The sequence below is a fragment of the Erpetoichthys calabaricus genome, chromosome 4, assembly GCF_900747795.2.
Source record: "Erpetoichthys calabaricus chromosome 4, fErpCal1.3, whole genome shotgun sequence".
In the NCBI taxonomy this organism is placed as follows: Eukaryota; Metazoa; Chordata; class Cladistia; order Polypteriformes; family Polypteridae; genus Erpetoichthys; species Erpetoichthys calabaricus.
The window spans coordinates 205439593-205453550 of NC_041397.2; the positions used below are offsets into that span (position 1 = coordinate 205439593).

Sequence of the window (13958 nt, forward strand, 5' to 3'; positions counted from 1 at the left end):
CACATGGCACCGCAAGCCTCTTGCATGAGATATGAACAATCACTGCGCCACCGTGTTTCCATGTTTAATAACATGCTTTCATTCCTATCATCATGAAAATGATATCACGTATACATCTCAGTATTTTAATTATTCAGAGAGCTGTAATATCTCGAATGTAATGCATTCTGTGTCCTGTCGGAGAAAGAGAAAGAACGGAAGCACGTAGTGATTCACACACATAGAGCACGTAGAAGATCAAATACAGAACAAAGACTTTAACATGCTACTTGAGAAACTAGTAAAATAAACGATTTTAAGATGAAGTTTATGATGTTCTACTTTAATGGCAAAATAAACTACGTGATTAAAGTGGAAATTTCGAGATTAAAGTTGACATTTCGTGCTTTTTTCCCACTGTGTGCCTATGTTTTTTGTTTGTACCCTAATACGCTTTCATATGACACTCAGACGGTGGACTACGACTTGCCTTTTCACGGCGACTTTGATATGTGATTTCTTTTTTATTTCGGGCACTGTGCGACTTTGTGAATTTGATCTTTCGAGTTTTTCCGACACTCTGTCACTCGATCAACTTTCTTTTGTTGATTATACCACTGTTTAAACCAACAAATAGTACGTTTTTCCTTTGCCTCCACTTGGTATTCGCTGAAATTCTTATATTTTCCCCTGTGCTTTTCCCATTGTCTTTTCACAGAAGGCTATTTATATTGATTTGCATATTCAAAGAGGCGTAATTCTGGGAGGAGTTGGGGCGGGACAGAAGGTGCGTGCACTTGCGTTACTTTTAACACAGATCGGGATTTATGTAGTGGAAGGACGTGAAATTTTGCGTGCGCACAGATTCCTGCATCTGGATTTTTCTGTGCGTACGCACAATCCCACTTTTGTGCTTACGCCATGTTATAGTGCGAGTTCAACGCACGGCGTTATACATGAGGCCCCTGGACATTTGTGGGAAGAATATGCAGGGTTAAGGAATATGTTTAGCAAGTTTGTAAAGTGATTTACGTAGACTCTGAAAGAATTCTTTGCTCTGTGCTGAAATATATTATTTACATAGTTGTGTAGAAAGCTTTAAGCAATACTGTATTCACCTGAGAGTGAAATGTTTAAGGTGCGTTTTGGTATGTATCAGGTAGGTTTGTCATTTCAAATCTGTTTCTTTCACATTTATTAAATTGAATCAATCAGTTCATGCTCATATGATAACTGAAAAGATTTATTCAAAGGAAGAAAGATTTATTTAAATGTTGCCCATCCATATTGAAAAAGCAGGAATATTAAATGGAATGCAGTAATTGCTAATTTTTTGATTAGTATAGCATGACAGCCATAATCATGATTATCATATGATTGATTGTGTAGCCCTAGTTTGTACTAATTAATATTACTTTGGCTTCAGAAACTTGACTAATGACATACATTTAGTGCTTACTAAGCTGTTTTCAGAAATTAAGTAGGCTGTCACATATTGTCTTATTAAAAACGTTTGTGTTGTGCTTCAAAGTTGACCTGAGCCACATGAATGCCGTGGTCAATGTGAAAGGTTCAGCATTAAATAAATTTTATTTTGGAATGAACATATGAAGTATGTTCTTTTTATCACTTTTGTAGACTAGTCACAGGTGCAGAGAGAGCCACATGTTTTGAAACCTACCTTGATTGTTCTTTCTTCAGCTGGAGTTCACATTGTTGTGATTGAATGTGGATGTGTGTGAGTGTGATATCCCATCAAATTTGGGTTCTTGCCTTGCACCCAGTGGATAAATCAGTTAAAACGATGTGGATGGTTGGGTGGGTAGCTTAGCCATGTTGATGACATTATAGGATAAATGATAATCCTCAGGGATAGGCTAATAAAAGAAAGAACTGTCTCAGCAACTATTGTAAATTGTATCATGTGACTTTAATTGAAATACCGAGTCTGCAATGTGTATATTTCAATATATGTAATTTATTTTGTACTAATTTTAATTTTACCTGAAATGTTGCTCACCCCTATCTTCTTATGATTCCATATTAAAATGTCATTGCTTGTCAAAGAGTAGTTTAATTGACAAGTGCACATTCTGTTGTTTAAAGTATACAGTATATTTTTGTTAGGTTATAAGTTGAGAAGCATAATAAAATATTTGTATTAACTTTTGCATGAAATAAAACATGACATTTATTTTACAGTGCATATTTAATTAACCATATTTCACTGTGTATACAACCTAATTTGAAAGTGCTCTTTGCAGTGTTGCTTTAAATGTGTTCTTTACTGTTTTAATTTCATTATTTGGAGCTTTGGTCTGTATGTAATGCAGGTACGTCTAGAAGTGGCACCTGACTGTGCAGATGTAAAGAATCCAGATGAATTCAATATGCTGAAGGTCAGTAATGCTCTGCGATATGAAATCCTCACCGAAATTTTGACTGCTCTTGGCTTGAACTGTGAACTGAGTGAAGTGCCTCAACCAAGCCCTTTATACCTTATTGCTAGAGATGAGGTAAGTTCTGATTTATATTTCTGGACCAATTCATAATTTTATTTTATTTTAGTCTCTTAGATGCAGTAGAGCTTACAGGAAGCCAAAATATGTCTCTTTTTTAAGTCACTTTAGATAAAAGTTTCTGCTAAGCAGTTAAATGTAAATACAAACACAGATTTTGAGGATAAAGATAATACACTTGTGAACTACTATTAAGATTTAGAATAGTTACAGTGCCTATAAAAATTATTCACCCTCTTAGTATTGTTCATATTTTATTACAGAACATTGAATCGTAGTGGGTTTTATTTGAATTTTTTTTTACACTTATCAGCTGATCTTTAATGTCAAAATAAAAAGAGATCACAAGGTTCTATGATCTGATCTGACTAAGTGCCATGGTTGTTGTAAACCAGACACTGCTTATTGACAGAAATGCACTAGCCCTTCCGAGAAGCATGGTGGTGGCTGCAACATATTGTGGGGATGCTAAATTTGTAGCAGGCCCTATAAGGTTTGTGGGAGTAGAGGGTAGAATGAATGCAGCAAAATGCAGGGAAATTCTGAAAGAAAACTTGATGCATTCTGCAAGAATTCTGTTCCTTAGGAGAAGATTTGCAAGACAACAATTCTAAGCATGAAGAAAAAACTCCATTGGAATTGCTTTCAAAACAACAATATTAATGCCCTGGTGCCTCATTTATTAAATTTTGCTTAGATTCAAGTGTGAAAATATGTGCACTTCAAAAAACTGGAAAATGCATAAGACAGACTTAAAAAACCTGGTGTGAAACATCCATACAGTGGTGTGAAAAACTATTTGCCCCCTTCCTGATTTCTTATTCTTTTGCATGTTTGTCACACAAAATGTTTCTGATCATCAAACACATTTAACCATTAGTCAAATATAACACAAGTAAACACAAAATGCAGTTTTTAAATGATGGTTTTTATTATTTAGGGAGAAAAAAAATCCAAACCTACATGGCCCTGTGTGAAAAAGTAATTGCCCCCTTGTTAAAAAATAACCTAACTGTGGTGTATCACACCTGAGTTCAATTTCCGTAGCCACCCCCAGGCCTGATTACTGCCACACCTGTTTCAATCAAGAAATCACTTAAATAGGAGCTGCCTGACACAGAGAAGTAGACCAAAAGCACCTCAAAAGCTAGACATCATGCCAAGATCCAAAGAAATTCAGGAACAAATGAGAACAGAAGTAATTGAGATCTATCAGTCTGGTAAAGGTTATAAAGCCATTTCTAAAGCTTTGGGACTCCAGCGAACCACAGTGAGAGCCATTATCCACAAATGGCAAACACATGGAACAGTGGTGAACCTTCCCAGGAGTGGCCGGCCGACCAAAATTACCCCAAGAGCGCAGAGACGACTCATCCGAGAGGTCACAAAAGACCCCAGGACAACGTCTAAAGAACTGCAGGCCTCACTTGCCTCAATTAAGGTCAGTGTTCACGACTCCACCATAAGAAAGAGACTGGGCAAAAACGGCCTGCATGGCAGATTTCCAAGACGCAAACCACTGTTAAGCAAAAAGAACATTAGGGCTCGTCTCAATTTTGCTAAGAAACATCTCAATGATTGCCAAGACTTTTGGGAAAATACCTTGTGGACTGATGAGTCAAAAGTTGAACTTTTTGGAAGGCAAATGTCCCGTTACATCTGGCGTAAAAGGAACACAGCATTTCAGAAAAAGAACATCATACCAGCAGTAAAATATGGTGGTGGTAGTGTGATGGTCTGGGGTTGTTTTGCTGCTTCAGGACCTGGAAGGCTTGCTGTGATAGATGGAACCATGAATTCTACTGTCTACCAAAAAATCCTGAAGGAGAATGTCTGGCCATCTGTTCGTCAACTCAAGCTGAAGCGATCTTGGGTGCTGCAACAGGACAATGACCCAAAACACACCAGCAAATCCACCTCTGAATGCCTGAAGAAAAACAAAATGAAGACTTTGGAGTGGCCTAGTCAAAGTCCTGACCTGAATCCAATTGAGATGCTATGGCATGACCTTAAAAAGGCGGTTCATGCTAGAAAACCCTCAAATAAAGCTGAATTACAACAATTTTGCAAAGATGAGTGGGCCAAAATTCCTCCAGAGCGCTGTAAAAGACTCATTGCAAGTTATCGCAAACGCTTGATTGCAGTTATTGCTGCTAAGGGTGGCCCAACCAGTTATTAGGTTCAGGGGGCAATTACTTTTTCACACAGGGCCATGTAGGTTTGGATTTTTTTTTCTCCCTAAATAATAAAAACCACCATTTACAAACTGCATTTTGTGTTTACTTGTGTTATATTTGACTAATGGTTAAATGTGTTTGATGATCAGAAACATTTTGTGTGACAAACATGCAAAAGAATAAGAAATCAGGAAGGGGGCAAATAGTTTTTCACACCACTGTATATGGAGCATGCTAATCTGCCTCATACATACTGTAAGTCACAATGGTGCAGAACTTCACTGGTCAGTATAGTAGCCTTTCTACTTTCACGTTGAGATCCCGCCACCTTCAAGGGTATCTAGCTGTGCTCTGCAACTCAGACATGGTGTTATTGCTCCTTTCCTCTGTGCTCTGGGTGTCTGGGAAAGGCATAAGGTGCCAACATCTGAGTTGGTAGCAGCTATCACCTGACACATGTAATGATATAACTGCGGTTCCAATGAATAGTACTGGTCATATGAAAAACAGAGGGTTGTCTGTTACCTTATCAAAAAGCCATTCAGCACTTAAGGTTCTGTAACAGCTGTCAAAACTACTTTGCCTCAGTATAAATGAACCATGAGATGACCCAGGCTACTGAGGTGTGATGTTTACCAGCCACATCATGTATCATGGATGACTTGTGCATTAATGGGATGTAACTATTTAGGGTTAAAAAGCAGCTTCATTCTCACTAGGTGCCCTTATTGCAATATGAATACAGTCAACTGCTCCAATAACTTTAGAAGAACCAGGAACTGCTAGAAATTGCCTTTTTGTGTTGGAAAAACATTTTGTGTTTTATGTATGTTTACCCACACCATAAGAAAACTGGATGTAGTGCCTTGTCAATTGGTTAATGGCTTCTAGCGCATAAGGCATGCAGTCAAAGTCCAGATCTCAATCCAATTGACAGTTTGTAGCTGAATTTGAAAAAGCTGTTCACTCACCATCCCCATGTAAACTGACAGAACTGGAATAGTTTTGCAAAGAAGAAAGGGGAAAAATGGTAATTTCTAGATGTGCAAAGGTTAAAGTGACCTATCTACACAAACTTAATGCTGTATGCTGCCAAAGGTGTGTCGACTGAACACTGACTTGAAGGGAGTGAATACTTGCATGTGATGTTATTTTGTGTTCTATATTTGTAATTAGTTCAGATCACTTTGCAGAGATCCATGATCACTTTGACATTAGAGTATTTTTGAAAACACTTTCTTAAGGTGCAGTTGTATCTTATTAATTTCTGTCCTGATTTTGTGATGTGACCCTTCTCTTCTTTATTTTATACTAGCAAAATACCCGCGCTTCGCAGCGGCGAAGTACTGCCTTAAAATTGTTATTAAGAAGAAAAGTAAACCTTTTTAAACTGAGGGAAAATATACAAATAATTATTTGTTAAGGATCTCTTTGTATACCACGTTGTCAGTTCGGCCCTCCAGTTGTAATATGACCAAGCTGTGCGCTGAGCTTACTCTTGAGCATGCAACGTACAGTTGGCCATGTGAAAAGCAGTCTTGCCTTAAATCAATGCCATCCTTTTGTAGGGTTTGTCCCTGAGACTTATTAATTGTCATTGTGAAGCAGAGCCTTAGTGGAAATTGGAGGCGTTTGAATTGAAATGGGAGATCAGAGGGTATAACGGGGATGCGAGGAATAAAAACTCTCTCCCCTGAGCCACTGCCAGTAAAAATAGTTGCCTCAATTAGGTTCTTTTGCAGACACGTGACCTGAAGTCTCGTGCCGTTACAAAGTTTCGGTGGCTGTACGCAAATCTACAATTGGCTTTTTTGAGCCAAACCTGTTGTTTTCGTATGAGCCGCTTTTTATTATTGGGATCATAACCTATAAACAGAAGCTCTATTACCTTGTGGATTTGTGTGTGAATATTTAGCGGCAGCGTCTCTATTAACTTCTGGATTTGCCTGGGAGTATTTAGCGACAGCATGTCTATTAACTTGTGGATTTTTCTGCGAGTGTTTGGCGGCAGCGTCACAAAGTTGTTTCCATCTAGCTGCATTAGAAAATGTACCACAACGTCTGACACGCCTCCTTTTTACTGTTTTCTCACAGCTTGGATTGCTGCTGTCATAATCGGTTTGAGTTTCATGGTTTGTTTCAATTACATTAGTATTTGCAGGACTTGTTGCATTGAAGTGACATTCGGCATCTGTCAAGCATTGTAAGCATACAGCCGGTTTCATCGATAACTTCGGATCCAGCTTTTGAGAGTTGAAACATTCATAAACATTCTCCAAACGTGTAAAATAGGCAGGCAGCCAACTACGTGGGAGGCGTGGGGATAGGGGACGCAATATAGGCAGGCAGCCAACTACGTGGGAGGCCGGGGGATGCAGGACGCAACCCCGCCTCACATGGCGACCGAGCTGCAGGCTATGGATGTCTATATGTACGTAAGTAGGATTCAGTTATGACCGTTATGCGTAGAATTTCGAAATGAAACCTGCTTAACTTTTGTAAGTAAGCTGTAAGGAATGAGCCTGCGAACTTTCAGCCTTCTACCTACACAGGAAGTTGGAGAATTAGTGATGAGTGAGTCAGTGAGTGAGGGCTTTGCCTTTTATTAGTATAGATTTGTAGTATGTAGACCGTATAATACTTAGTAGAGAATTGGCAAGGTCTACATTTAGGTATTTAAATAGTAGGTGATCAACACTCAATGTAAACTTCTAAACTCAACACAGGGCCAATCTGGAATTACCAATTAGCTATATTGTCACACCCTGAGGATGCAGAAAAGAGATTAGAGTACCTGAAAGAAACCCACTTAGACAGGAAAAGTAGGAAATGTGTTTTATTACAGCTACTGTATATGTAAAGTGAAGCATCTCTGCTTTGTATGGTGTGAAGAGTTGTTTAACATACATGAAGGAACTCATTTTAGTTTAACATCTCCTTAAATTCACTGGCTGCCAGGCATTTTGGGAAGGCTTAGCGTAAATATGTGAGGGTTCTTTTGAAGGTGGTATGTTGATGGTCTCAGTTACCTTCTTGGATAAATACTTGCTTATCAGTTTGGTATGAAAACAAGCTTTCAAATTGACTTCAAATACAGTGTTTTTCACATTTTCAAAAAATAAAATGTAGCAAAGTAATTGTTTCCTAAACTAAAATGAAAAATGAAAAAAATTTCTGAAGACTAGAACTATGGTAAATGAAAATGGGGGGCGGGGGAGCAAAAATTGAAATTTTGATTTTTACAACACTGAGGATGGAGGGAGTAGAGTTGGCAAAGGTGGATGAGTTTAAATACTTGGGATCAACAGTACAAAGTAATGAGGATTGTGGAAGAGAGGTGAAAAAGAGAGTGCATGCAGGGTGGAATGGGTGGAGAAGAGTGTCAGGAGTGATTTGTGACAGACGGATATAAGCAAGAGTGAAAGGGAAGATTTACAAGACGGTAGTGATACCAGCTATGTGATATTGGTTGGAGACGGTGGCACTGACCAGAAAGCAGGAGACAGAGCTGGAGGTAGCAGAGTTAAAGATGCTAAGATTTGCATTGGGTGTGACAAGGATGGGTAGGATTAGAAATGAGTACATTAGAGGGTCAGCTGAAGTTGGACGGTTGGGAGACAAAGTCAGAGAGGCGAGATTGCGCTGGTTTGGACATGTGCAGAGGAGAGATGCTGAGTATATTGGGAGAAGGATGCTAAGGATAGAGCTGCCAGGCAAGAGAAAAAGAGGGAGGCCTAAGAGAAGGTTTATGGATGTGGTGAGAGAGTACATGCAGGTGATGGGTGTAACAGAACAAGATACAGAGGACAGAAAGATATGGAAGAAGCTGATCCGCTGTGGCGACCCCTAACGGGAGAAGCCGAAAGAAAAAGAAAAGTCTTTTTGCATAATGTACATGAAAGCTTGCAGTTGCCTGTGTATTTAAAACCACGCAGATGTAATATTAGCTTTGAGAAGAACATTAATTGAACATGTACCCCTCGTTTTAGCTGGTGGAAATATTGCCTTCAGCAGCTTTACTGTATGTAGATTTCATTGGTCATTTTTAACCATGAGTCAGCTTTCCCTTGTAGAACTGCAAGCAAATACTGAATGCCTCATTACTTGCCACTTATTCTGTGGATTTCATTGGCCATAACTGACTGTTAATCACAGATGTCTTGCTGGTTGTTAGTGAGTGGCAGCTTTCATTTATCAACACACTAATCTATCAAGCAATTGTCTATAGGTCTAAGAATGTCAAGCTTGTACTCTTTCAAAAGCTGATAGAGTGGGGATTTCTGCTGTCGGATCAGATAACAACCTGTCACATTACTTTCCTCCAAACAACCTGGGGAAATTATTAACAGAATTAAAAAAAAAAGTACTAACAGAATAAAAAAAAAAACTAAATAACTGAGATGGGCAAGATTATGCTGATTAGAGGTTCTGAATGTTGGTTTTGATTAATTTTCAATTATTTGCCCAGCTCTGCATTGTACAAACAACATACCTTTGATGCTTTGTTTCTCTGTGTAGATCACAGTGTGGTATTTCTTGCCACTTTGTTTGTGTGTTGTGACTTTTTTAAAATTCTTATTTGACTTTCTCTAGCTTGTTTAATAATTTGTTTCTGTTAATTTAGGGTTTCTATCCTTGTTGAATCCATTTTGATTGTCCGTTTCTGTCTGTCTTTTGATATTTCTAAAAGTATAATTGAAACATTCCAGTAGCCATTTTGGCATTGTCATGAGCATTACAACCTTTTGGGGTTTTTGATTACTTCTCCCAAGAAATCTGTGGCATGTTACGCCACTAGTGTGACTGGATAAGAGGTGCCTGACTTCATATCTCAGTCAAAGATTATGGATATAATCCTTAAATAAAACTTTATTTATTTATTTTTAATATTCTCAGTGTGTCTTTTATCTTTGTTTTTTGTCTTACATTTTGGGCTTTATTGAATCTCTTAAATTTGCAGTTCTGACTGGAGCTTTGTTTCTTTCTGTCTCATCTTATGTTACTTTGAACCAGTAGCTGCTTGTTCTTACTTAGGATTATACTCTGACCATGAGCTGCCCCTGAGGAAGGGCAAGATGAAAAGCTTTCTATCAAAACCTTACCTGTGTGCAGATGTATCTGTGTATCTGTGTGCCTTCTACGTATGTAGAACTTTTATCTAAACCAGTATATATTTTTGTTGATATTCTGTGTAGCAAGGCTTACACAATTTTCAGTAACGGTTGAGGTTGAGGTTGGGAGCATGCACTCATACAGTGCGTTCCAACACCCACCACATGACGAACCACCTCAGGATCTCATATTGCAACCTGAGCGCAGCCGTGCAATGGGTGACACCTCAGCACCACACATTGTAATCATGATCTAAGATGCAATTAGTGTTACAGGCTGTAATAGAAACACAGGACAATGAAAATATTATAGGGTACCTTGAGGGCAATACCATCTATTATATTGCAACCTGAGCGCAGCCGTGCAATGGGTGACACCTCAGCACCACACATTGTAATCATGATCTAAGATGCAATTAGTGTTACAGGCTGTAATAGAAACACAGGACAATGAAAATATTATAGGGTACCTTGAGGGCAATACCATCTATTATAAAATTGAAATAATAATAATAAAAAAAAGCGTGTTAAAGCACAAAATGAGATTTCTTAGACCGGAGTCCTAGAGCGACTGTTGAAGAAGCCTATTCTTCTGGTCATATGGCTGCTGGGCAGGAAGAGGCGGGTCCAGGTGGATGGACACCAGAAGTGACGTACGTAATTTGAATAGAGCTGTCAGTCTTCCGGTGTGCAGAGGGGAAAGAAAAGAGAGAGTTTTCACATAGTGCCCTTAAACTGTCTCCCATGCATGTGTGTGACAAGGCTCATACAATTTTAAAAATTTTGGAGTAATTTTGTAGGTCTGTCAAAAAATAAGTACAAAAAGTTTGAAAACTGGGATTTAAAATGTATGAATGTTAAAATATTTTCAAATGAAGATTAAATAATGTGTGCTACATATACTATGTTTGTATCATATATGCTTTTTTATTTTTTATTATTCATATTTTTTCTTGCAGTGCATAGGTAGATGTTTAAAATAACCATGTGAAAAATACACTCCTCAAACAAATGTGACACTTAAAAACTTGCTTCACAGAAATGGGATTATCAGCTGGCACAAAATGACGTGATCAATAACAAAGCACAGAAAAAATGTAAACAAAATTACTCATTTGCATATCAGTAGACTATGGTGGTGATGGTGCGGAAGATGAAAACATCAATTTACAATATGCCGTAGAATATCTACAACCGTTAACACCATCCAGTCTTCCACTGGCTGAATTACTGTTGAAAGAAGGATGTATTGTAATGTTTTTGCGTAATTTATGTCTGAGTGATGGGCTATGCAATAGGACAGATTAGTTGTATTCAAAATTGGTCGAACGATTCTGACATGTAAAATTTTAACAGGTGACAAGAAAGGTAATATAGTACATCTTCCACGGATAACATTAGACACCAAAGGAGATCTTGATATGCCATTCATATTAAAACGTTTACAGTTTCCCGTTAGATTAGCTTTTGCTATGACAATTAACAAATCACAGGGACAAACATTTGAAAAAGTCGTTATATTTATTAGAGAGAAAGAAACTATTCAAACACGGGCAGTTATATGTTGCATTGTCACAATGTAAGTCCTACCGTGGAATCAAAATTCAATGCGATATTGACAAACAAGTTTTACAGTAAAAGCGTAAGTTTAAAAAGTATTTGCATGTTAATTTCAAAGCCAAACAGAATTAAAACGTATAATTCAACAAATACTACTAAAGCAACATGAAACATAATTTTCTTTCAATTTATTATGTTTTACTATTTTTTACTATGGTTAATGACTCGCTGTAATGTAAAATAGTTAGGTCTATTATGCATATGTAACAATTCCCATGAAAATAACAATCTGTCTAAATTGTACTTCCCCATACGCGAGTGGCAGAGCTGTGAAGTGGCTAGCATGTAGAGCCCACCCAGGGGTTGGAGAGCGAAGCAATCAGAGGCAGAGCTCACTAGTAGTATACATTTTTAAGTTATTGCTTGTTTTTTTAAACATTGTGTGTCAAGTCAACATCCAGCACAGACTGCATGTAAAACCTGATTGTTAGCTGAGGTAGCTAAATGAGTATTGCTGATGCTGAAAAGGCTTTTAAAATGGTAATTTTAAAGCTGTTAAAATAATAAAAGCAAAATCTGAAATATGGCACTAATGATAAAGGTAGCAAGCTTTTGCATGATACAATGGATGTTTAACGGTTTTATTGGAATGCAACAGCAAGTAAGTTTGGTTCAAAACTGAATTGGAGCAGAATCAGCAGCCGAATAATACTTTTTAAATTGCTGGAGAAGTGTTTAAAAATATGTTCTTTGTACAGCTGTAAATGCAGGAGCAGAGTAGTGAGGTAGGGAAAAAAATTGTTCTAAATTAATAGATTAATAAATAGGTTAATAAAGTATCTATCTATTTATCTGTCTATAATGTGTTGTGAATATGTGTGTTTAAGAAACAGAAGGTTCATTAAGAAAGTGATGTGTAAAAAAAGATTTGTTAAAAACAGAAATATTAGATGGTATGCCTGGAGTAACATCATGCTGAAATTACTGCAAGGTAAAGCAAACAACTGTTTGTTTATTTTCAAAAAAACAGTTTTTGCTTTCAGATAAGATGTTTTTATAATACATTCAAATAATTACCGGTACATTAAATATGATAGCCTTTGTGTTTTTAGCAGAAGCAGAAAGTTCTAAAGTTAATTTTAAAAGAGAAAAGTAACCAGTTTAGTCTAAACTAGCTATAAGCTTCTACACCACACCTATGATGTTTTCTCCTATTTATGTCACTCAGTTATGTGCTGAATGTGTTGTTGGCTCTTCATACCTTCTACATTTTGATCATTAAACGTAGTGTTCATGTTAATATACATTTTATATTAAACACATGTAGTGTTGTACATTTTTATTAAAATATTATTCAGGATGCAGCTAGAAAAACATGCTTCTTAAGCCAAAACCATTCATCTGTCCTTACTAGAAATGGATGGTGTTTTTATGTTAATTACATAATCCTTCCATTTTGGTGTTTAGTAGTGTTAGTCAGTGAAAGTAGCCAAAGTGTTTTTTGCAGTGAATATGCTATGTTCGCCAAATATTTCACAGGAAATTTTCAATGCAGATGGCTTAGACAGACGTTTTTTTTCCTAGCACCCAGCTTACTCCACCTCTTTACATTGAGTGTTGCTGCCTGATCTGCTTTGCACATGCATGATGGCACTAATTGTGCACTACTCCTGCACCCCACATATGTTTAAAAAAAAAAAGGCAAAACAAGACAAAAAGTGTAAGGTTCTGTACATACCAGTGCAGTAAGGCAGGCAAGCTTGTAATGATTTGTATATGCACTCCTTAACCTGAAAGGGCATCATACATACTTTACGCATTGTTTGTTTATTTATTTATTCATTTATTTATTTTTGTAAACTTACACTGGTAACTTCAGTATCATCTGAATGATGCTGTATCAGTGAAAAACTTTAATTAAATTAGCATTTCTGTGTTGTTACCTTTTCCCTAGAGTGCACCCAGTAATTTGATTGTTGTTCTTTGATTTTAGAATTGTTCAGCTTCAGTATCTGTGAAATGTGATAATTTTCTTAACCTCTGCTTGATTTTATTTAATAACTTAAACTGTACTCAGTTGCCAAACATTTTTTAGCTTGAAGAGGTTAATTGTTTTCTCTTGTGCACACCAAGGACCTGTGCTTCTTTTGCTTGTCAGCATGTCATTTTCTCTTCCTTATACAGACTTGTGGTTACTTGTTATGCATTTGCTGTCCCATTTAATTATGTCTGATATGTCACAAGCTGTAGTATAGAATTGCATTTACCAGTTTTTTACATATCTGGGCAAGCATTGAAAATAAACTTGTTCCATATGGTTTATACACTTTAATTGCAAAAATGGTAGCCTGCCATCATAAATATTTTAATGGATCATTATGAATACTGTATTGCTTCAAAAATAGCCAGTGATAGATTGAAAGGGATGTCTGCTGGACTTCCTCTCAGCCTGGAATTCACTCATGATATAGACTGATGACTAAGCTTGGTGTGCTTAATTAATTCTCCTCTTTTATATTCAGACAAGTTCTGCTGTTTTTGATATCTGCTTATGTCACACACAAACCTTTGTGACGAGTCTTTGCATCTTTTGTTCTGTTCTTATTATTTTG

General features: G+C 37.2%; 1 protein-coding gene across 2 annotated transcripts in view; it reads left to right on the forward strand.

The window, feature by feature from the left end:
* Positions 1-13958, forward strand: part of hlcs (holocarboxylase synthetase (biotin-(proprionyl-CoA-carboxylase (ATP-hydrolysing)) ligase)) — a 246349-nt gene that overhangs the window by 37266 nt on the left and 195125 nt on the right. For both annotated transcript variants that reach the window (XM_028800229.2, XM_051926839.1), the window contains exon 5: positions 2313-2495. In XM_028800229.2, the coding sequence (XP_028656062.1) occupies positions 2313-2495 (183 nt within the window). The remainder of the gene's footprint in view (positions 1-2312; positions 2496-13958) is intronic.